The sequence below is a fragment of the Nyctibius grandis genome, chromosome Z (assembly GCF_013368605.1).
Source record: "Nyctibius grandis isolate bNycGra1 chromosome Z, bNycGra1.pri, whole genome shotgun sequence".
NCBI lineage: Eukaryota > Metazoa > Chordata > Aves > Nyctibiiformes > Nyctibiidae > Nyctibius > Nyctibius grandis.
In genome coordinates, this window is record NC_090695.1 from 77,449,888 (window position 1) to 77,475,402 (window position 25,515).

Consider the following 25,515-nt stretch of genomic DNA (forward strand, 5'->3'; position numbering starts at 1 on the left):
TAATTTGTATTGATAACCCAGAATTTTAATATGAAAAATGTATCCTCTTTTTTGTTCATTATGTCATAATACCAGAACCAAGTATTGTGAACATGGTTATTAGGGAGATGAGAAAAGGAATGACAAAATCTAGATTTCTGTAGCCTATAATTTTGAACAGTAGTTACAATATGATTTTTTTTATAAACTAGGATGAGACTTCCAGCAGCAGCTGAAATTACAGATTCAACACACTGTGCTTGAGTGAAGATTGCAAAACAGCCCTGAAGATCTTCCAATGTAGACAAGAAAAAGGAAGAAACAATAGTTCCATCTTACTGCTTGGAAACTTCTGCACTGAGGATTGAGATTTGTTTTTCAGGAAGGAGAGAGATATGTCTGTGGACTCCTAAAGTTACTGTGTGCAATCTTTTTTAAAGCTTTGTACATGTTTCAGTACTGATTTACCATGATTCTCACTAGATTCCTGCAGTCTACCACAATGGCTACGATGACAGATTACCATTAGGCTATTTTAAAAAATCTTCCCAATCTGAGATACATTAGACGACCGGCTTTCTGGAAGCATCTTCCACGTTTCTTGGACCACAGACTTAATTTATGTTACCAGCTTTAACCAGACATGTCATTTTTAGGTGGCTGAGATGAAAACCAACTCCAATTGACTTACCCCAGGACAGAGGAAGACTGCAAGGTTTGCCTCCTCATTGAAGACTAATCCGCAGAATTCTCCCCCTCGATCCATCTGTACTGTGAAGTATATTCTTAGCAGCAGAAGAATCCCAAATAGGAGAGTTCAGAGAGTATGGACTTTGCTCAGCTGCATTCGTCTTGCCACAAGTAATTAGTATTTATCCTTCACAAGGATAAAATAGACTGATGTGGAATACTAATTTACCAGAGCAATGCAACCCAAAGTCTTACGATTACTTAAGCAGAAATAAAATTTTGAGGATGCAGAAGAAAAAGAGTAGCATTTTGGCATACAGCTCAAAAAGAATTACATAAATTATAGATATAACTGCATTTGCTGGCATTCATTCAGTGCTGCTGTTGTATTTCCTAATTAAACTTAATTTTATAGAGCTGTACTCTAGTGGTCTAAGTCAGCAGTCAATTAAAGAACAACCCTCTACTGGACAAATGCAATGCTCAGGTAAGTGAGCATCATCATAAATAAGCAGGCCAGATTTTTTTGCTCACATAATTTGAATGCCAAAACTACCATATCAACTTCAATGGACTTGCTCCAAGTGGGTGGGAGCATCGGGAAGGACTTCTCCTCAATGAATTCTGAGTCCAGAATTCTGCTAGCGTATGGTCATTAACTTTTCGCATCGAAACAAATAAAAAGAATCAGCCACCGCCAAAAAAAAGGGGGGCGGGAGGAGAAAGAGAGACAATTTTGGCAGCTGGAACAAACCTGTTTACCCCAGAACCACCAATGAACTAACTGCTGGTCAGTTGAAGTCAGAACTGCCTGAGAACGAGTACTGCAGCACGTCGACGAGAGAAAAATCACACTGTGAATGGTAATAATAGGGACAGTTCTAGATGTTGCATTATGTAGCTCTTCATGTCTTGCTATAAATGCAGTATCAATAGCGCTTGCTACATCAGCAGGTGTTTCCAGTAGCTAAAGTGAGTTTTGCAGTTTAGACATGACAAATCAGGCATGAATTAACTTATCCCATGACCAAAGTATACATCAAACTGCCCAGGGTTCTGCTGGGTATACTTTTCATGCTGTAAGCCATACAACCATGTATTTTCCACTCAGCCAAAACTCTGGCTGAAGTCAAAAAAGGACTGGAAGTTAGGCACACATCCCTTAGTATGGAAGGTGCACGTCCACAGAGAAGGAAAATAACCATCAGCTGCCACAAAAGCTACATCTCATTGGCTCTGTTGTAAGACATCTATAAATATGGCTTAATTTACTTAAGAGCTCACCTGGGATCTGTGCTCTTTGGACAGGTGCTTGAAAACTAGCGCAAAAAACAACGTATCTGTTATCTAAAGCCAGTATCTGTATGTAACATTGTAAATTTACATTTTACTTTGGCAGAGGCTATCAAAGGGCAGCAAATGGACTGGCAGATACAAAATGAAGATAAACTGAATAAAAAACAGGCAATACTGACCAATCCGAACTACTTACAATGTATACACTTAAATGAACACAATTTCAGCTCTAACTTCATTCATCTGCTGTCTGCACGGACATAAAAGCTATGATCTAAAAATATATGAAATAATTCACACTTTTCAGGAAACAGAAGTCATGTACTACTACAGATACTGATGTATGTATACCTTGCTTGGGTTCCTGAGGCTGGTGAGACCAGAAAATGTAATTGTGAAAGTGAAATAAATCCCTGACAGATACACAAAACCTCTGCAAAACACTTACACAGCATGAATACAAATTGACATACCAGAGCTATGAGACAATGCTAGAATCAGAGGATATCATTACAACGTTGAACTGCTAATCACCACTCAAAACAACATGTTTATTTCATTGGTAAAATCACAACACCGGGGCGGGGGGTGGATCTGCTCTATCTCTTCCAACATCAGGCTGGTACTTATTGCCCTAATGTACATCTTCTGGGAGCTGACAGGCGGTTTGTCTTAAGATAAAAACCAAACTTCAATATGATGACTGCTCTTTATGGCTAATGATTAATGTTATCAGGAACTCAAACACTGATATCCACAGTGGCTGCCTGCCTGCCAACCTCAGTAATAATTTCAGTAACTTTTTAGGAAGAGACACCAACGTTTGATAAGTTTACACTGCAGTGGTCCTAAGCGGAGGCCAAATAGAAAGAAATAAAATATTTAGAACTCATGCTTCGCTGTTACTGAGGGATCTAAAAATAGAAAGACTTGGAACAAAGATACGAGAGATTTTCAGTTCAAAAAGGGGAGTCCAGGAAAAATTGAGATGGCCATGAAAAAAACATGCTGATTAAAAAATAATTACGTCACGGGCTCCTCAGGATCCTACCAAACCCCCTCCACGCCGCCACCCCGGCTCTCACCCCTCCCCGCTCCCGCGCACCGCGGCCGCCCACCAGGGAGGGCTGCACAGACCCCCCCGGACCCCCAAGCCGCAGCCGGCGCGGGGGAAGAGCCGCCCCTCAACCTGCGGGCATCGGGGGATGCAAGAACAGACCCGGCTTTCCGCACCCGGCCCCCCCCCCGCCCCGTCCAGCACCCCCCGGCGGTCCGCGGTCCCCCCGCCCCAGGGGAACGGGCACGCCTGGGGGGTCCCGCGGGCGCGGGGCTGGCACACACACCTCGCGGGGTGGGCGAGGGCAAGAGCAGGACCCCCCGCAGTATCCCCCCGTCCCTCCTCGACTCTTCCCTTCCCCTCACCGCATTTTCATGCTCCCTTCCTCTCCTCGCCTCTCCCTCCCTGCGTTTCCATCTTCCCTCCTCGCCTCCATCTCCCCTCCTCGCATCTCCACCGACCCCTCCCTTACCTCCCCCGCCCCGCTCTGCTCCCCCAGCCCCCGCATTCCCACCTCGTTCCCCCCTCCCCGACGCCCTCAGCCCGCCGAGGGCCGGACAACTTGCCGGAGCCGCAGCCACCGCCGCCCCACTCCCCTCCGCACCCGGAGCCGCGCTCACACACACACACACGCAGACAGACAGGCAGACGGACGCACGGACATCCCCCCACGCGCGGAGGTACCTCGCTAAAGCGCGCCCGCTCCTCCGGCGCGCAGCGTCCGCCGCCAGCTCCCCGCGCAGCCCCGGCACGTCGGGTCCCCCTTCCTCCTCCCCGTCCTCCTCCTCCTCCCCTTCCCTCCCCGCCCGCCCCCTTCGCCGACGCCAGGAAGAGGGGGGCGAAGCCGCCGCCCGCCCCCGTCCCGCCCCGCCTCGTCCCGTCCCGTCCCGCGGGGGGATGCGCCCGGCGCGGAGGCTCCGCGCATCCCCCCCCGTCCCGCAGCGCTCGGGTTACCCGGCCGGCTGCGAGCCCTCTCCTGTTACGGATGCCTGCGCCGGGCGGGAGGGGAGGGAGCCGAGCCCCGGGGGGGCCGAGCCCCGGGGCGGGGGGCTGAGCCCCGGGGCGGCCCGGGCACCGAGGGGGCTGAGCCCCGGGGAGAAGCAGCGCGGCCTCCCGGGAGGGGGATGTGCAGAGCGGGAGCTCGCCGCCGCTGGCAGCTCCGGGGGTTTCCTGAGCCGGGCGTTTCGGGGTGTGTTTTTTTTTTTCCTTTTCTTTTTTTTTTTTAGTTTATTGGTGTGGTTTGGCTTTTTTTTTTTTTTTTAAACTATATTTTAAGCAGCGGAGCTGACTTCCATGGGCTTCTTCAATGTCCCCTTGAACTCAAATGCTCTTGCAGCGTTCACAGTAGGGTCTGGCAAGGATTTCCATTGGTCTGCCAGTCCTCCCGTGAAGAACCCCCTGCCTTTTATTTTTGGTTTCAATACGAACTTAATTATCCCCTCAGCTCCAATGCTGTAGATAAGGAACACCTCCTAACCCTCTCTTGGAGCTGCTCATGGGTTTGCAGACCTCCACTGTAGTCCTTTCACATCATTCATTCTCAGGGCTGAAGAGTTGTAGGTTGCTCATGGGGGCCTTTGTCCATAGACCGTTCTGTACCTCTTACCATCCTTGATGCCCTCTTGAACATCATCCTGATCTAACAGAACCTTTTTGGGACGAAGAAATACACAGTATTTAAGATGTGGGCAAACCATGGAGTCATACAGTGGCACAATGATGTTTTTCTCTTCGTATTTTATGAGGAATTTTTGAGCACAGAGCTGATGTTTCTATGGAACTGTCTGTCATAACCCTGAGATTTTACTCATGCAATACCCATCTCAGACCCCACTGTTTTATATGATTGTTTCTCCATGTGCATAATTTCATGTTTACCTACACTGAATTTCTTACATGGCCCAGTCAGCCTCATAATGTCATTGTATATTTCTTCACAGTCTTTCTTCTAATTCCAGACTTGAGTAAATTAATACCACTGATGAACTTTGCTATTTCACTCCATTTCCAGGTAAGATATGAGTACACCAAACAGCACACGTCGCAGCACTGACCCTTGGAGAACCCCACACCATCCAGCACTTCCCTCCATTGTGAGAACTGGTCATTTATTCCTGTACTTTACATTTAATCTTCTAAGCAATTACTGAGCTATACCAGGGCTTTCCCTCTCGTTGCTATCGCTGCTTAGTCTCCTTAAAAGCCTTTGTCAAGAGCCTTTTAGAAACACAGTCTGATATGGAAATTAGATCACCCTTATCCACATTTTTGTTGACCCTTTCAGAGACCTCCAAGAGGTTTGTTTAAGGCAGGACTTTACAGAAGCAATGTTGACTCTTCTCAAATAGGTTGCATTAATCCAGGTGTCCTTTAGTTCTAACCCAACTAACATCTCTGTATTTGCACAGTACAGGCACGAGGTTTGCAAACCTCCAATTCTCCAGAGTCTGCATTGAAGTTTAGTGTCACATTTGCCACCCTCCACTCTTCAGGTGCCAATGTTTTAAATGAGAGGTTACATGCTGTTGTTGATAATTCAGCTGCTGCATCCTTGGGTGAGAACTCAAGGACACAGTTGCTCACACATGCATGTTGCTGCCTGAATGCCATGATAGTGAAAAAGGCTTATAATAAAAGCTAATGGTATAAGGACATAGATGCATACATACATAACTGCAGACCTGTAAGCTGGTGCTATTAATGTAAGTAAGAAGCTATCTTACTAATTAACCACATGTGGCCACGACCCTCTTTGAAAAAGCGTGTGCCTGAAAGCACGTAAGAGTGTGGTACAAAGCCCCACCAAGGTCTTTGACCCTGGGAACTGTTTGCTATTCTCTGTATCTGCAGCCATCTGTTTTCTCTCTTTCATACTTTGCTGTAAATTCTCTGGATCAAGGATGGCCTTTTTTAATGTGTATTTTTTACTTGCCACTAGCATCTGGCACGAGAAGGAGTAAGGGAGACCAGCTCTGAGCAGGGGAGTTTCAGCTGCACCACCCAGGAATGTTCCCAGGAATGTCTGCAATTCAGTTACCTGCCCAAAGACAGGACTCCTACCCTTTCTCGTTCTAGGATACGGTGCATCTGTGCAGGACGTGTGCTAGAACCACAGTACGGCTCTGTTCAGCCTATTTGCAGGGAGCAAAGGAAAGCTGCACCTCTGACACCTGACTGAAGGAACTGTGTGTGGACGCGCATCACTGCTCATGCCCACCAGCCTGGTCCATGGTGTGAGAGCCTGTACTCCCGTAGATAGGTATGCCATCCAAATGGCAATGTGGGGCTGCGGAGGAGAGAGGGAGGAAGAGGAGCGTGGGGGCTGCATCCCTTTTGGATGTTTCACAGGTCTGACCATGTTTGTTGGGTTTTTAGAAACTTCAACTGCTAGAAACAGAATAAGCCAGTTATCATGAGAAAGGAAGGGAGGGAGGAAAATAAATTAGTCCTTTTTTAGTTGCAGACAACTCCAGAACCATGCAGAAAGATCCCCCTTAGGCCTCAGAAACATAATTAAAATAAGCATAGTCCAGTTTCATGCTTTTTGAAGGCCTCAAGTTTTGGAGACTGGCAATACTGCACTGTAGAGAAAAATCTGTGATATTCATAGCAACCAAAGATGCTACACTGCCAAAGCGGGAACTTCAGAGCTCCTCTTTGTGGGTTCCCACCCCTCTGCCCTTTTGTTCCAACAATTATCATCTGCTTCTCTCCTGCTTTCTGGCCTCTTATAGGATTGGACTGAAATGCATGACTGCAGCACAGATTTTGTTCCATTAGATAAAGAAATATCACAAATGACGCTGATACTGTTTGAATTTTTGTTGTGTTTTTTTTTTTTCTTATGATGGGGATGCACTTGGTATTAATTAGGTAGCACATGACTAGTATATCACAGAGGAAATCAAATGTGGTTTCACTGTGTATATTTAAATGAGTTTTGCCTATTGCTTCTAATTTGCATTTTCAAGAGTTACAACAGTAGAAGAAAATTATGTCTTAAAGGTTTGTTTTAAAGATGTATTTTGTTAGTGTTCTGTAATTTTTTTACAGCACAACAGAGGGCTTCAGGTAGGAGAAAGAAGGAATTAATCCTTGCCAGAGTGCAACCTTCTCTGATTTTTACTCTGGAGTTAAAATATCTTTACCTAAGTAATGAATTGCAAGATTAGTCAGTATTGTCCTAAAACCTCTGAAAGTAGGAAGAGTATAAAGATCAGCTGCATTAGCCCAATATTTGTCAAGAAGAGTAGTTACTTTTAACTCTCAAATGACAGTTCCTCACCTGTCATTCCCTTTCAGGCCTGCTTTATGTGCCCCGTGAACTGAAAAAGGATCTGTCACCCCTGGTGTTACCTCATTCCTCCTCCAACGACTGACCAACGTACCTCCCAAGGCTGTGCTGAACATGTAGGAAAAAACAACAAAACCAGATCCTAAGATCAGTGTGACGCCCTTGGGAAAGCTCAAGGAAGTGAGATGGCGTATCTGAACCTCTGCTTGTAGGGGGCTGCAAAGCTGAGGATATTTTTCTATATTCACAGCCTGTGGACAAGAGGGCTCGTGCCACTGAAGTCAGTGGGAACCGCAGACACCCAACACCTCTGACAACTGGGCCACATGCTTATGTGAGACCTTGTTATTATACAAAAAGGCTCTTATTTCTGCTCTTTTTTTTCTCTGCCACATAAGCTGACCTAGTTTACAATCTGCCTCTGTACAGATGTATCCTCTTCCATGGGCAGAGAGAGGACAGAGCCATTGCCAACAAAGAGTGCCTGGAGTTAGGAAGGGGAAGAGACACATTGCTGCTCGGGATGGGGAGATAAAGAGAAGGAAATGAAAGACAAAGATGTTTGGAGGAGGAGAGAGAGAAATAGGGAGAGAAGAGAGTGAAGCTGTATCCATACCTGCTGCTCCTGCTTTATCCAGGAGACGGAGGAGTTACTCAGAGTCTTTGCTCTGGGACTTTGTCAGTGTATTGGTGCCTAGTTTCAGTGAGGTGGATTTTTTTATTGTTATGCAGCGAACCTTCAAATAGAGAATAATTCAAAGGGGATACCTCTTCCTATTAGGAAGAAATTCTTGCAGGCTGCAGTTTTACAGCCCAGCACACTGTTCTTATTCTCTATGAACTCCCAAAGATGCTGAGGGTAGAGCAGAATAAAGGAAGGAAAACACTGTGATAATGATGCTGGGTATGCCAGGCGCTTTTATAACATTTATAAAATGAAATGGAGTCCTGAAAGGTGATGCCTGATCTGGTAGCCTCCACACTGAATTTCACTGAGTATGAAAAATGAGTTTTCCTGGGCATGCAGATTTTTAAGTGTCTTAGATTAGCTGTCAGAAATTGTGTGATTAGATTCATTTTCCTTTCCTTGTGGTTCTGGTTATTTCTCTGACTGCAGAATAACATGCAGATGAGCTGGATGAGGCAAAGCACTGGCTTCTGGTAATGCGTGTGAGATGAAAATGGTCTTCTGTGTATTCTCTGTGCATTTATAAAAATAATGAATGCAGAGATCCATCAATCGGTTAGCAGAAGAGCTGTGGGATGTTTGGAGGTCACATTCATAAATGCTTTATATTCAGTGCGGGGATGAAGTGTTGAGTACTACAGAGGCAGGGAGCTGCTGGAAGGGAACTGACCGGAGATTCCTGTTCTATTCCTGGCATTGCTGATGACCTGTGATGTGACTGAAGGCAAGTCACTTTCCCTTATTTGTCTACATGAGTTGATGAATTTTAGGACAGGGACCGCCTGTTAGTGGGTGTTTGCAGAACATAACGGGACCTCTGCTGTGGTTAGGGAGTTCAAATACTAACGTTGTATGAACTTAAAAATTATTTTCTGAAGTTATTCAGCTGACTAACAGGCTCATTTGCACACAACTGTTATGTGGTGGAATAGCTTGGCAAGATCTCTATCGGCAACTAGCTACATGAGTAATCTCATTGACTTAAATGTGATTCCTTGAGTGAGTAATGTTTTAGTACTGGCTTCATAAACTGTTTTAGTCATCATCGGCTTACGAGCTACGTGCGTAGCCCTGCCAGCACTTACCACACAGCATAGTGTATTTTACTGCAAGCAATTCTGTCACAGGAGTAATACCCAGTAGTAACTGTTGGTGTAATCTACGCCCACGTGAAGAAGTTACTCTGTTCTGCAGTTGCAAAAACAGCCAAGTTTCACTGGCATCGTGTTCTCTTCGGTTCATGGGAACTGTTAGTTCCTCTTCACAAAAAATCCAAAGAAGTGTTCAGTACCTGTGATGTTGTAAGGAAGAAATTTATTTTATTGCAGCTCGTGGGGATACCACTGCATAACTGACTCATGGCTCTCCCTCCTTCTTGTGGAAAATGCAGTCATTGCGAATCTGGAGCTGCGAGGTTTCACTTAAGGCTCTTTACAGCCTTACTCCAGCTAATGTTTCAGCTTTGATTACTCCTGCCTTGTCTTAGTCTCTTTGTACCCTCTCCCACAACAGCCCTTGTTTCTTTCCCCTGCTGTGGGCTTTGTGTCTCCTTTCAGTCTGTTCCTTTTTCTAAGCGCAGAAAAAATCCCATTCAGTAGTATCCCTCTTTTATTCTACAAATCCCTCTTTCAAGTCTGCTTCATCAATAACATCAACATAAGGCAGTCCTGAAAGATGGCTTGCCCGTGTCCAGCTTGCCTGATCGGGCCTGAACATCCTCAGGGGCAGGGAGCGTATCTCTATATATTTTCTGAATTACTGCCTGCATAGGAAGAGCCATATAAATATAGCACTACTTGTTACCACAGCATTACATATTCAACATTTATATCAACTGCTGGGGCAAGATAATCACAGACTACAGTACTTCAACAATTATGTACAGTTGCATATTGTTCCTCCAACTAAACAGGCATAGCAAAAAAGATTTAAAGAGCAATCATTATTTTAGAAATAGGGAACGTCTGTAACTCTTCTGTACAATACTTGAATAGCATATTCTCACAAAGAGCATTTGTTTGTGAGCTAAAGAGCTTGATCCAAAGCCCAATGGAGGCTCTTCCAGTGCATTCAATGAGCTTTGGATTAAGTCCTTCCTGAGGAACAGATGCAAGGTTTTATTCACTACCACTAGAACAATAAAAATGACAAGAAAAAGAATAAAGTTGTCTACAGAGAATAAAGCAGTGATGTCCTGCAGCAGCTTAAATACATTAGGCTCTGTAGTCAAAAGCTGGTCCTGTAGAGTTAGTAAAATTGTTTGTGTAGCCCTTTCACAAAATACTCAGTGCAGAAATGTTTAAATATCCACACATAAACACCCAACACAGTGTATTTCACTGAGTATTCAACTTCTCAGTCTTTGCAAGGGCTGAGTTACAAATGTAACTACAAATTCCAGTAGTGCAAACAAAGATAACACAGATATATTTTGTTGCCGCTAATCATCAAAACTGGATGGAAGAGAGAGCTGGAAATTTTTTTATGCCATGGCTCTTAGATGTATCCAAAGATGTATCATGAGACCTCGACTAGAGACAGACTTTCCTTTACTAAGTTTCACAGAATCACAGAATCATAGGTTCACAGAATCATTTTGGTTGGAAAAGACCTTTAAGATTATCGAGTCCAACAGTTAACCCAGCACTGCCAAGTTCACCACTAAACCATGTCCCTAAGCACCACATCTACTCGTCTTTTAAATACCTCCGGTGATGGTGACTCCACCTCTTCCCACTTCTGGCCCCAGTGTTTCCTGCAGGGGCAAATGTCTCTGCTTCTCAACAGTCATTATTGCTTACATTTTGATAACATCTACCAGCCATTGTTGTCCAGCTTGTGTGATTGAGCCTGCAGGGTGGATAGCAACGCTAGAAATGATTAAGTGAGAAAACCAAGCCTGCCTGAAGGTCCTCAGAAAGTCAGAGACAAGCAGATCATATTCAAAGAAGAAATTCTTTGTCTCATGACAAAGAATGTTTTTTTCCCCTCGAACAACAGTATCACAGTTTCCTAAGGATGTGTCCCTTTCTCGAATTAGAAAGGGAACAGGCCCAGCTAAACCCATGGCCAGCCTGAAGGGCTGTCTGTCCCTGCAATAAGCTGAGGTCTTAGCTTCACTGCGTTTTCCGATCATCAGAAGTGAAATCAGGCAAAAGGAAACAGTAATGAGATGATAAGACAAGATGCTTATAGGCCGGCTAATTAACAATACACAGTATTCTGTATGGAAATCCAGCTCTGCACTACAAAACCGCTGTGCATTTTACTGTCTAACTCACATACTGCTGAAGCAGACACTCTTATTTGTCTTTGGATATGAAGGTGGGTGGGCATGTTTTACACAGGCACCACAGCTTGACAGTCTGGTTACTTTGCTTTGACAGTTTCCATGCAGAGCCACAAAAATAAAATTGCAATGCCAGAGGTCAAACATAATGGCTCTGATCGCTTCAAATGACTGATGATCCTTTGGCTTCCCTGACCAATGTTGCCTGCCTCGGTCATGATATAAAGATGCACTTGAGAGCGATTAGCAGAGACCATAATTGGAAATGAACTCTTAGCTGTGTGCTGTGACATGTAGCTCAATAACTCAGATGGATCCTCCTCTCCGTTACCCAGCCCAGCTCTGCTGACTTCCCCATGAGGCGAGCTGTGGCCTGGACCAGGGATGGAGAGCACAACCTGGGAAAACCAGTGATGAGAGCTGGCAGGAGCCAACTGGGGAAAGCGTCAGCTGCAGAAAATAAGCTATGTTACTCCTTGAAGCTGGTTTATACCTTGCCTTGGATTTTTACTGTGTAAATATCTCTGAATTTCAGCAGCACCCCTCCATGGCTGGTATCGCAGCAAGATAAGTCCTAAACTGCCTGAAGGGTCAGGGAGGAGGGGATATGAGGCCGTGCAGGATTGCACTTTGAAAGGCGACAAGGGATTTTTGCTGTCTGGCCTCACAAGCTTCAGATACATGTGCTGTGCAGGAAGACCATCTCCCTTTTAAACTGCTCCAGAGTGCTGAAAATATCAAAGCCTCTGTCATTTGAGTTACCTGTAAAGTTTTCAGCCACAGTGCATTTACAGCAGTGGGGCGAGGGGGAGGATGAGAGGAAGGGATTGTATCCTGGATCTCATTGGATTTTTTTTTTGGTTTTAAGCAGCTGCCCAGTGAAATTAATCGATCATTCCATAGATTCCTGGAGTCACTTAGGTCCTTTGGTGATAATCTTTCATAAAACCAATGAAAGAGCAAACTGAAGTTCTATATCTCTGCTAAAATATTCCAGCAAAATAGCAGCACCCTTTTCACTGCAAGACAAATTCTTTCAGCCTACTGCTGATCTTTCTGTGGTCATAAGAGTTTTGTTGAAATTAGTTGTTGTTCACCAAGATAATTTCCCAACTCCTGCACAGCGGTGTTGCAGAGAAGCTAAATTGTGTATATGTATGTCTTCTTCCTTGTTACCAGTCAGCAGTAATGATGGTGGAAAAATAAAGAAAAACAGCTGCAGTTTATGTGACTCCCACACGCATACATGTTCTCCTTTTTGAGGAAAGCTGCAAGAAAGGCTTTCTGAACCTGCACTCCAAAAAGAGCTGCAGGCATAACAGGATGTGTTTTAAACCCAACAATGAAGAAGCAGAATTTTGATATTTAGAAAATAAGGAAGAAACGTAAAAAAACTCCAAGATCATTCATAAACTTTGGCTTGCTCAACAATAGGTCCAGTTTGGCTAGTTCTGAGCAAATTGCATGGAGTGGCTCTTTGCAAGGACTACATTTTTCCTGTCTTGTAATGGAGGGTATTACTTTGCTTCATGACTAGGATCAAGTGTAACATTTTTTTACTGCTCCCTATCCTGTCTTCACCAGCCGTGAATGTCATTACCTATTAGATACAAGAGTTTTCTGTGCTTTATTGAAACCCATGCAATTACTATTGACTGGAACCATACAGTCAAGAGCACAGCCTGGACCTACCGGTAGCTTGTTGCTTCTTGTTAATAGTTTGTTAAAGTTGAAGGGAACTTTATGATGGCCTGGGTCTCCATGTAGAGTAAGTAGGTTGCGGAAAATAACAGAGATGCGCAGATTTCTATTTCCTCATTTCTATTAATTGAGAGTACTTTCTCTTGGTATCATCAAGAAAATATTGCAACCCGGTCTGCATAGATTCTTTTCAGAGTTCATCTGAAATTGATGGTTTTCTTATATGAAAATAACATTACCCATTTGACTGTTCAGTGATAGAAAAGTCAATTGTTTTGATATGCCTCTCTCAGCAAATGCAAGCTCAGAAGAGTTTATATCCAGCTGCTCCGTACAGTCTTTGCCTCAAACACCAAGCTTCTCCTTTCCACAAATTGTTAGCAAGTTCTTAGAGAAAATTTCAGTGCTTCGTCATGTGCTATGACTAAATTACTTTTCTTCCATGCTGCTAAGGATACTCTCATGGACTTTATTGGCTTTCCTGTGCTAGCATTTTGCTGATTCTGCTCATGCTGCATCAGTGGAAGCACTGAGTCAGCCTCCCTCTTACAAAGTTCTGCCATTAAACCTCCTCCTTCAGCTGGGGGGTGTTATTATAAAACGAGACCTCTTTTTTAAAACCATGGAGAAAACAATGCTAAGTCAGATTTTGTTCTGCGTGGTGTTACACTCCCAAGCACTGGAAGTACTGTGTTATTAAAACAAACAGCACTCCACAGTCATTGAACATTTTTTCCCCTCTTCCTTAAGTATGACCTTAACTTAAGCCAGAGAAAGTTAGGGACTGATTAAACTCTAGCTTTCCCAGCAGTCCTACAGGTCCTGCTTGCAATATACGAGCTGCCACAAAGTGATACTACACTGAGCTTAGCACTGAGCAGCCAGTGCAAAATGTCTGGGAATGCCTGTGCAAGTCCATGCTCCACCTGCAGTCAGAATGATTTAAATACCTGTTTTAACCATAACATGAAAGTTTCATTTTGACTGCTTTGCATTATCAATTTGAACTTCACTTTTATTGTTTGTGTTGTAAATTATTTGCCTAAAGAAAGGTGGATTCTCACTGACTGATGCTCTGATGACATGTTGATGTGCTGCTTTATATAGACTTAACCTTAAATTTGGTAGTTGTTTTTGATACCCAAGAGTAGGAAATTCTGTGCTATATTGTCCATTCTAAATCGTTAACCACATTTAGCCAGATTCATACTTGTTGTTTATTAGCAGATCTGTTTTTGTTTTGTTTTTTTTACAAACAAGATTGGCCCACCGCTCTCTCGATTGTATTAGAACTTACTTAAATAAAAACCGTGGGAAACCTGGATTTTGAGAAAATTATTAATTTTTTTTAATGGTAGATGAAACTAGTAAATATGATAAAAAAATCTAAGAAAAGGTTTCCAAAACATGTTTTGCATTTAAATTTTCCTCACTAAAAAAATAGTTTTTGCAGGTGCTGACTTTAGCTGATTATTCACCATGCCCTTTAAGATCTTAAAGCTAGCTGATCTGAGCTTCTCACACCAGTTTTTACTCACAGATCAGAGAAAGATACAATCTTGCAGCATTTTTATCTTGAAATTCTTCTCTAAATGGAGGTGTTAGTTATTGGGCTGAATTTAACTAACTGTAATTTAAAAAAAATTCCTCTGCTTTTATAGCAGAAGTCTGAAACATCTGCTTCATCAGTTTCATCTGAACCACTTTAACAGCCTTGATTATGATTTTAATTTAATGTAAAGAAATGTAAAAGATTAAAGTCAATTTAAGCATTAATAAGGGCTTTGTATATTCAAGTTTCCGCCTTTATTTAAAAATCCAATTTATGATAAAAAATTAATGGAGAGGCCTTTAGTTTTTAACATAGTTGTTTTCATCTTTAGATATATGTACTTCACGCTCAGCAGTGTCAACAGCCCTGAACATGAATGTCTTGGCCCTATAGGAATTCACTTGCCTATTCACTCCCTTCCCACTCTCGACATCTTACCAACAAATTCATTGGCTTCTTTTAAAAACACATGGCTGCATGTGATCACACTGAGAATGACAAAGAAAAAGGAATATACCTGTCAGACCTTTTCTACCAAAACGGTGTGTTTCCACACGCCACCCAACCACACCATGCTACCAGGTGAGGGCAATGCTTCTCAGATGCTTGCCCTCCTCATGCTGACAAGCTGCTTGCGCTCGGGTTTCCAGCAGATGAAGGGAGTTGGGGCAGTGGTAACTGTAGAGGGGCCTGAGAAGAAGAGAAGACGCAAGGGAAGATGTGCAGAGGATTGACTGATGGTGAGGAAGGATTGAGCATTGGCTTGACACCATCTTGCAGTGAGCTGCCAGGATTATTTAACAAGACCTCCCAAGAGATGCATTTTTACTGAAGGTGCTCCTAATCCCAACCGTTTCACCAGGCTCTCACATACTTAGGAGGAGACCCTACAGTAGTCAAGTGAATGGAGTTTACACCAACAAGGTCTGATGTGCAAAATACTTCCACCATGACAAACCTCCTTGCAGCTGAAGATGTGGCCCATCCCACCGAGCGCAGAGTGCCGTCAAGCATTATGTTTGAGTGCAGCATGGATCCTTGTGCTTCCCACAAGGATGCGGTGGGAGGAGACTTACCCCTGCACCCTCCTTGGCTTTGGGACTTTCACAGGAGCATGGTCCCGGCGGGTCCCTCGGCAGCATATCCGATCCTCCTGCGCCTACAAAACCAAAGACATTTTATTGCCCATGGGAGAATATATGCGGCTGAGAGGTTGCTTTGCTTCGCGTGGATCCATTTCTAGCAGCCACACTCTATCGCCAGCCTGGTATCTCATCAGTGTTGTCAACGAAAGCAGAAAGGGTACAAAAACAATTACTGAAAAATATCTTTGCTGGCTGGAGACAGCTCTGTGTGCTGCGGAGAGGCAGCCACCACTGGGAGAAAATGCAATGGGCGCTTAGCAGGTTGACCAGCACACCATGGCTCAGGAAGGACTCAATTTCAGCCCCTGCCCTGGCTGCCAGGTCCAGCTTTGCCACCCCTAGATGCTGTTTGCCCTCTGCTCGCCTGTGTGCTGTGCTGAAGGTGTGCCAGCGCTCGTACCATCTTGGGGAGAAGCCAGAGGCCTTTTCAGCACTTCTGTGCCTCTGAAGGGAAGGGTAACCAAGAGCATCGCGGAGCCTAACTAAGAGCATCTCGTTAATGAACACTGTTCATCAGCCAGGCAGTAGTCACGACTGCCTGTGGGGTGAGGTCAGCTATAGGTGCAGCTCATAGAGCCTGTCAGACCTGTCTGGAAGAAGAACCTCTGCAGTTTTATTTCTACATCAAGCTTAAACCCTGAAGAAAGTAAAAACGTATCTGCTGATTTCACTTCCAGGTACAATCTTGCTTAAGCATAGCTAGTCACAGACAGCTATTTGATTGCTTTTGGAATTTCCATAGCAATGGCAATAATTACAATAAATAATGGTGGATTAGAGTCAGATTAAATTGGTGAATATTTTCTAAACTGTGAAATTAAATGATAGGGGTTATATGATTTCCTCTGTACAGGATAGGGGTGTATAAGGATTTATATATCATCTCCACTGTTGAATGTACACATTTACACTGAGAATACATTGAATAACATTTCTTGTGCTACCATGACACTGTGCGCACCTACTAAATCTGAAATATGGCTCATGTAATAATACAGCTTGAAATGGCTCTGCAGTCTTTGGTCAATACAAGGACAGTTATTCATGCCCTCTGCTGCTACACTGCTCTATAATCTTGAGTGTGTCTCTTCAAACCACTACCATTTGTATATACTCCACAGTTGTGTTATGATTCCTTAGGCAAAAGGATCTGTGCATCAGAGATGCCCCTTGCTTATTTGTTGCTCCAGCGCACAGTGGCACATACTAATAGTTCTAGCTTGAGCTGTAGTCTACCTGTGGATACAGGAGGCACTGACTACACACCTGTATCTTTCTTTCTAACAATATTGGCTGGTGGGTTTTCCTGCTTTTTGGTGGCCTCAGATAGGCACCTTTTGTTCTGGGGGAAGGATATTAAAAAGTGTCTGCAACTTATGTGCCAAAATCCTGTGGGTGCTTTTAACTTTTTCCAGCACAGGTTCTTTGGAGCTGACCCCTTCTCTTCCCACATGCTGAGCTATGGTGTCCATGTAGTCCACAGCGCCAATAGGTAGCCCCCAGCAAGGTTTAAAGACTGCATCAAAACCAGTGGAAATGCTAATAACGAAATTGGGTCCTTTTTAACTTGTTGTGCTCTCAGCACTCTGGAGAAGTCCACAAAGCCAGAAGTCTAATGCTATGACTTTACCACAGGATTGATTCCTCCTTTGCATTCATCTCTGCTGGAGTTCCCCTAGAGCATTGCTGCTTTGGAAGTGGTGCTGCAGAAAAGGCATCTAGTTTATTCTGTCCTGATTTCTTTTTTCTGCTGTTTTTTTCTTTCTTTCCAGCTCATTTTCATAGCTTTATTCATGCTAATCGCAGGCCAAAAGGACCCTTCTTGTTATATGTCTATAGAGCATTTTAGCATAATGGGCCTCTGATTGTCTACTGATACCTATATGTTCTCCTGATATTCAAATGCAGATGTAAAATAGAGCTGTGTGCCTTTTTTTTACCATTTCGTTAAAACACCCCTTCATATTCAGGTCCCCGTGCATCTTTTTCTGCCATATATTTGGAATTGCAAAGCCTTCAGCATGTCGTCCTGGTGTGGATGCCTCTGTTTGCACTAGCAAGTAGCTGTGCAGTAGGAGTGGATCACAGGATGGGAGCAGTTGGTGCTGACATCTCTAGATCTATATTTTAAGTATTTCCAGGATTTAATACCAGACTAGATTTAGTCAGATTCCCTGGTCTCAATGCTACCACAGTGTCAGAAGGACTAATATTTGATGTGAATATTTGTGTTTCCACTAGGGTTTGAGGAATATTTCATGTGACCCTGCGGAAGATTTTTCCTCCAAAAGGACTCTGGACTGCGACTCAACAGTCTCATCACACAGTGTGAATCACTCCACACCTGAACCAGTTGCAAGTGTGGTTGAGGGAAGAGGGTTGAGTTCACTCAAAACCATACTACTGTTCTCTGCCAAAATGCTGATGTAGATGCAGCCTATGCCCACCAAGAAAGGGCAGTCTGGTGACTAGAATGCTAAATGGCTATACGAGTTGCCTAATTTTACAGCTGTGCCACAACTAGCATTCTGCATAGCCCTTGGTAAGCACTGGGATTGTCGTAAGTTGTCCACCTGTAAGTGATGTTCCCTATTGATGTGACAACATATGAAAGATTAAGAAAAGAGAATTAGAGCAGTAATACATGTACTTAACTAGAAAAAAAAATCATGAAAGTCCAAGGCCTAAAAATTAACACATATAAGAAAAGGACAGATTTCCCCCAAAGCTCACAAACTTATAAATACTATAAGCCTAAGTAGACTTCATCTCCACACTCTGTAGTTGGTGACAGGCCATATCTGCCACAGTGTGGACCTCTGACTTGATCTGCATGAAGGACATGGTAACTTTATAATCATCCTTTGGATAAAAAAAAAAATCCCGAGCATGTTCACATCCATGGGCATGTTGTAAAGGCTGTGCATAGTCCCAGTTTATGCTGCCATTAGCACAGCTAAAGTTTTACATCTATCATCGCCTGTACAGAAGTGATGAAGTAACTCAACCAGAACAGCTGCAGGGCAGCTCCATCAGCACTATTGGGGCTCAGTGGCTTTTCATCCATCTCTATGCATGCTAGCTCCACTTCTGTGTAGAACTGTGCTGACTTATTTGTTTCCTTTTATTTGCTGTTGATTTCAGCTGTGAATAGGGTTTGATGGATGACAGGAGTTTAACAATAAAGAGGACTAGACAATAACAGAAATGAAGCTGAGCTAACAGTCTCTTTCCTTAAGAGATCTATCCATGCAGACTTGGAAGAGAAATGAAGGTGCAGAGAATGAGAAGGAATTTGGGCTCTCAGCTCACCAGCATCAACCAGGAGAGAAAGGAATGGATGTTGTCAAGACAGGAAGGATGAAATTTAAGTGTAAGAGGCAGATGCCTAGTTCCTGGTGATGTGTAAGTGCAGAATATGGATGAAAAATAGAGGTACTGATGAGTGATCTGGAAAACTGCTGTGCACATCCACTCATTGCTCTTAACAAGCAAGGGGACACTTTAGCAGTTCATTCCTGAATCACAGTTCTTCATGGTCAGTACTGTGACCATGGGGGAAGCAACTCTGCATTAGTTAACAATGACCTGGGGCAGTACACTCATCTCAAGGGTGCTTGCTCCATCCATCTTGGTCTGCCAGCCCCTTTGGGTTTCTGCCCTACTTCTGTAGGAACTGGACAAAGAAAGGAAACTTTAAGGTGTAATTCAGCTACCGAAGTAAGTGAACTTTCTACAGGGGCCCACAACTCCCTTAGAAAATCCTTCAAAAATGCAAAGCTTACCCAGAAACCATAGGCTTAGGGTCTTAATTTTGGCATTTGTTTTAGCAAGAGAGTGCTCTGTATTTTCAGCATATAGACTCCATTGCTGTGCTGTTAAGCTGGTGGGAAACAACTCTAAGCCCTGTACCACACAACCATTAGCACTGGGGTAGGCTGTCTCCATCAGAAACCTGGCAGCGTACATACTCTTGCAAAAGAGACTGGTGCAGTAAAGGGGCAGGTTGTATCATAAGAGGAGATGAATCAGGGAACACCTTTAGGGCAAAGATTTGTCTGCTCAGAGGCAAATGTAGATAAAGCACTTATGGGTATTCACCGGTGTGTATTGAGTCATACTAAATCAAGCTTTCCTCATGTCTCACACAGTAGTTATTTATACCTATGAAAGGTTAGGACATATAGTAAAATATTCCTCTGCACGGCAGCTGGAGCAATTTAAGATTTATTATCCTCTTCCACTGAGACAGGTTGTTTGTGGGAGCACTTTTTAGTCGTTTTCAGAGCCAAGGCAGGTTGCACACGTGTGCCAAAAGGACATGTTACCGCTCCCAGTTTGGCCCTCTCTGCCTGCTGGAGGGTGCTGCCATCTCAGATCTACCGGCCGGTCTGTGGCTCACCAGAGTGCGTCCTGGCCTGTTCAGACTGGGAGGACACAGGCCAGCTCCAACCACACAAATCCTGGATCATCACTACACTGGCCCTTTTGGTCTTGAAGAAGCCAAGGAGGCAATTTATTAGCGCAACTATTTTCACTTGACTTGAACCACAGGGATTCCTGCTGTTTCTCAGTCTGCTTTCTTCCAGCTACACACGACTTGTCATTAAAACGAAAGGCAAACTATGTCCTTGTGTTGCTCTCTTGGCAGTGCTGAGCTGAGCCAGCAGGCAGATGCCATGTTAAACTACAAAGCAGAGTCTGTCACCAATTATTCCTGTGAATAATAAAAGGTCATTCAGAAAAATAAAATCCTCAGAGAGGAGAGGGAGAGAAAAAAAAGAGACACAGTCTAGGAAAAAAGACCTTTCAGCAAGAGTGCTGACGTGTTTATTTATTGAACCACTAAATCTCTCCGTGGCTTCATGGAGTTCCGGATTAGGAACAGTTACACATCAGCGTGAAGACAAAGGTATAACTTAAGTAGTAAGAAAACCACTCATTTATCTGGTTTTTGCCCTTACTTTTCTTTAATATACACCGTATTTAGGCATTGTATCCTTGCTATATTTTGAAACAGTATTAAGGAAACTTTCTTACCCTTTTAACCATGGTTTGAGAGCTCACCTCTAAGAGCTAAGAAAATAACTTAGTCTTGGTTTCCACAGAATCTTCAGTCTGAGAAAACCTGTTACAGAGAGTGCTGTAGGTGCCATTTCTCTTGTGATGTGAGTATCTCTCTGATAGCAAATGTCTTTAGAGTGCTAGCTCATTTAATCAGTTTTTCTGCATTCGATAGTGGTGTTATTCACTGGGGTGGATGCAGAGGTCATAGAGCTAATGGCACGACTCTCTTTTGCTGATTTGCTTTTCTCTTCCAAATGATTTTTTTTTTCAGCTTTCACACTGAGATGTATTTTGGACTTAAATACAAATAAGGTAAAAATCTCCCTACTAGGGTTAGTAGGAGGGAAGTCACACCTACTTAAGGCCCATTAAAAAGGAGCCTTGGCTGGTGTCATTCCTCAGAGGGTGCTGATTGGATTGTGACCATGCCAGAAGCACTGTGCTGCATCTGTAGTAAGAACAGGTGTCAAATACTCAGTCTCCAAAATTCAGATGCACATTTTAGTCGCTGATGTAGCTTGGCACCATTTTGGGAAACACCTAAACAGATTTGCATTGGTGGTTGCAGGTGAAGTAGTTAAAGCCATTGCAGATCTCCACCACAGAGATGGATTAGCTCTTTTCAGCTCAGTCAGGCTTTCAGGAGTGATTTGAACTAGCCCAGGCTAGCAATACTCTGACATGGCTTTTGCATGCTTCAGTTGTGTGGGAAGTAATGGCAGCCTGGGAGAACAGCTATATCTTCAGCCATTCACTACAAAGTCATGCAACACCAGTCTCAAACTTTGTCCCTTATTTGATTTAATGAGGAATTTCTACCTTACCAACATAGTCTCTGGTGACAAGCAGCGATGAACTAATGTTGGTTCAGATTGTGCATGCATTTTCTCACAGATTTAACTCTGTGGGCAAAACCCTTTCAATAGTTAGTTGTAGTAGCATAAAATAGCTGCAAGCGTGCTATCAAGTTCACCATTTCTGCTACAAAGTAAGCAAAAAGCCCTGAGAACCATAATTTACATACATTTTGCAATGAAACCTTAAGTATAGAGCAGCCCTAAGGTTAAAGCTATTCTAAGAGAATGAGATTGCAACGTTGCTTAGAAAATTGCTCCCAGTCTCAGCAATCTTGTTCACACCGAAGAGCTTATGGTGAAATTGAGAAACACTGAAGTCTTTGGAAAGAAAAATGTCTGTGGGAAATAAGCTAAAACTCTGACATGAATTGGGAGGCATGAGGAAGGGGAAAACTGTGAATTTTATTTCTCTTGCTTGTAATAATTCGCCTCGTAGAACATTCTCTTATTTGGAAATGCCAGGTAGAACTGTGATGTTCTATCATTAAAAGAGCAGATAGCCTCCTAGCTTTGCCTAGACTGAGTTCCTGTACGCGGCAGCAGTGCAGCAAATTAATTCATTGCCTTGCACAAAGGTTTAAAAATAGCAGGAAACTCCTTGAATGATGTAAAGAAGCACAAATTTGCACAAATGACTCATGCAAATTCTTTTTAATCGTGACATCTTATGCTCAACCACAGGAAGAAAGCAGAAGGTAGCAGAAATATTATCTACCACTGATAGACATTCTCTACTAGGAGAAAGAAAAGCCATCAGTTACACAAACAGTGCTGAACGCGCATGTACATAACGCAGTGAGGGAGACAAATAGCTTGTGGTGCTCATCTCACTGCATTTGCCTAGAGGATTTCTTGGCCCCAGGAAATGCATGTGTGTAAATACAGTGAAGATGAGCTTCTAACCCTCTCAACGGAGCCAACAGAGAGAAGTGCAAGAGCTGTGTCCAATTTGCTTAGCTGCAAAGTGAGGCAGTTTATCAACCATCTTCATCGTGCTGATCTTGCCCACACTGAAGCAGATGAGTCACATTTTTATGGCATCTTCTGTTACCTGGAGGTAGACGTGCAGCTGCACATACCAACAGTTGGGAGTGCTACATGCATATCCAGAAGATGCTATGGATGCACCTCCAATAGTCAAAAGTGGTGTGTATCCAGTTAAACCTAATTCCCTCTGGTGTCTTCTAGCAGCAGGCAGGACATTCGCCATTAATAGATACTACTGCTGAAGTAAACGGCCATGCTTTTGCAGTGCACCTAGTGGGGATGGGAGGAAAGTAATCTCCATTTTTCAGGAAACGGCGTCTTTAGATGACTCTTCCAATTATGCTTTTCTGCTCTTCCCTGTGGTGAGCAACCTGTCTGGCTCAACAGGGTAAATCCTGATATCTGTCAGATTGCATTACTGCGGAGGAGGAGGGACAATCACACTCTGCTGACATTTAGCTGCAGGTAATAGAGTGCATATAAGAGGACCTATCACTGCCAATATTCCTCTCACACCTCATGGTCTCCTTCAGGGGTGACATTTTGTATCTGGTTTGCATTTGGAGGTCTGACAAAAATGGCAAGCTCACTGAAGGCGCCGTAGAAATGACTGAACCGTGCACATCCACCTAGTGGATGTAGGAATAAATATTTAGAGTTTATTCTGAGAAGCCTCCTTCCACAATGCTAAAAAAGCCATACTGCAAGATTTTCACAGTTAAACCAGGAGTTAAACAAATAAAACAAGGGGGTTTTACAGCATAAGACCCTGCAGAATTATTTCAATCATTGACAAGGCAACAGCAACACCCCTGAGTAGACTGAAAGCAGGTTCATCTGCCTGAGCAGACCATAGCTGTTAAGGGCCAAACTGCAATGAGGCACACTAAGCCTGTCTGGACTGGACTAATATTTGACCTCCATGTTTGCATAACTTTGAGTTAAGATTTTACTGTCAGTAGTTTTGAAGAAATGTGCTATTTTTCTGTCAGAGAAATTTGTATCAACACTTTATTGCAAAGCTAAAACTTCCCGTTTTGGTTGACAGAAGATGGTATTAATTAATGCCTCGTCACTATCTTCTGTTCTGGTAAAGAGTAATGTGCCAGGTATGAAAGAACCCATCTCAACCCTGCATTTGTACTAGACACACATGTTAGTTCAAACCCTGTAAATCCGCAACAGCGGGGTAAAACCTTGCTATTCCCTATACAGGTGCATGAGAGTTGAAAGGTGCAGGTGAACTGGTGTTATCATGGCATAAGGCACAACACTCTGGAAAGCCATGCAATTCAGGGGAGTGGACCCTTTCAGGCCACGTATTTGATTCACTTGAGGTTGAGAGTGGATTTATTATCTGCAAGAAGAGATCCAGAGCACTGAACAGGGTTTGTAACTGTATAGTCAAATTAAATCACTGCTTGATATAAGGTTAACATAATCTGTTTTTTAACAAAAGGACATCAGGGATAAGATCCAGATGTTTAAGGATGAAGACACCTGTCTTCACCTAAACTTAACTGTGCTGCATGGCAATCAGTTTCAGTCATTTCAGAAAGAGTACTTATAGGGTAAGTTACTGCTCAATTAGAGAAGATGCATCAACCTCTGGCCTCTGTGGATAAGGTTGGCAATCTTAGAAAATGACATATAATTAGGAAAAATTATAGCGTTTGCTTTCACAGTACTATTTGTTTTCCCAAAAAAGCAAACTGAGAGGCAAACATAATGTCCAGATATGGTATATCCTCCTCAGTTATCCACATATCACCTCCCTAGAATCAAAATAGGTAGTGAAATGTTTAATTTCCCAGCCACAACGTTCAAAAGAGGCATGACTTGCTGGTCATAGCGCCAGTAATGTTTCTTATCCAAGCCATATGCTTGAAAGAGTTCAATAAAGGATTGCTTGGCTCTCTAATAGAGGAAGAGATCAAGTGCTTTGAAAGCAAAAGCCAAACTAAAAATAAATTATGTTTTTGGTGTCATGATATTGGGCTATATTTTGCATCTAAAAGATTTAATATTTAAGGAAAGATCACAGTGTGCAATGTCAAATGATGCCACATCCATCACCTTCCAGCCAATACTTAGGGCATTATGAGAAGTATGAAAAGCTGCGTTTCATGAGTACTTTTTGAGTCCTGTTGCACACCAGTGGGCTAACTGGATATAACTTTCCAGGCTGTCCCACATTTTGGGGACTCATGTAAAGATGGCACCCTGAAACATAAAACCTGGATTCTACCTGGGAGCCCCACCAAACCTCCACGTTAATAAACGTGATGGGAGATTAAAGAGGTGCTTTCTCTCTGCACTTCCTAAATGAGCACAGGCCAGCCATGTATTCCCAAGGGGATGGGATCCTGGCTTTGTCATCTCTCAGTTCTTCAAAGTCATAACATGTGCTCCTTGGAGCATGCCCTGCTGTTGCAATGTGAAAACTCTGACACTTGTGTCCATGGTATGCTAAACATGGCTCTTCAAGGGTAGAACAAACAACTATGGCGCAATCCAAACTCAATAAGAAAATGCTGTTTGACTTCTGCAGACTTGTGGAAATTATCAGCTCCATTCTACTTGCTCTCTCTTAGCTGTTTATCTGTCCCGTGATGTGCATTGTCTAAATTTGAAATTAAAAACATTCCTGAGGCAATGAATGTCTCTTTAAGCACTCGCATTCCGCAGTGCATCAAAGAACAGATAAGGCTGATGCTTTGCCTTTGGTGGCTGTGCTTTCGTTCAAGTTTTTGGAGCCTCATGATTTTAACTTACAGCACCTTCACTCATTACCTGCTGGAACAGAATTCAAGTGCAAGGCAGTCCCATGACGTGACAGGTTTCCCTGCCTGAGGACGCAGTTCATCTGTGCAGGCTACACCAAAGTGAAAGCTGATGCATGGCCAGTATATG

The 25,515-nt window shown here is 43.4% G+C and overlaps 1 protein-coding gene across 4 annotated transcripts in view; it reads right to left on the reverse strand.

Annotated features, from left to right (window-relative positions):
• The window catches only part of PALM2AKAP2 (PALM2 and AKAP2 fusion), a 272,587-nt gene that overhangs the window by 96,036 nt on the left and 151,036 nt on the right, over positions 1-25,515 (reverse strand). For 2 of the 4 annotated variants that reach the window (XM_068422437.1, XM_068422438.1), the window contains one exon: positions 15,623-15,705. In XM_068422437.1, coding sequence (XP_068278538.1) covers positions 15,623-15,705 — 83 coding nt within the window. Of the gene's footprint in view, positions 1-3,706; positions 3,792-3,976; positions 4,034-15,622; positions 15,706-25,515 lie in introns of those variants that run through there. The other 2 variants (XM_068422441.1, XM_068422439.1) reach the window with 2 other exon arrangements.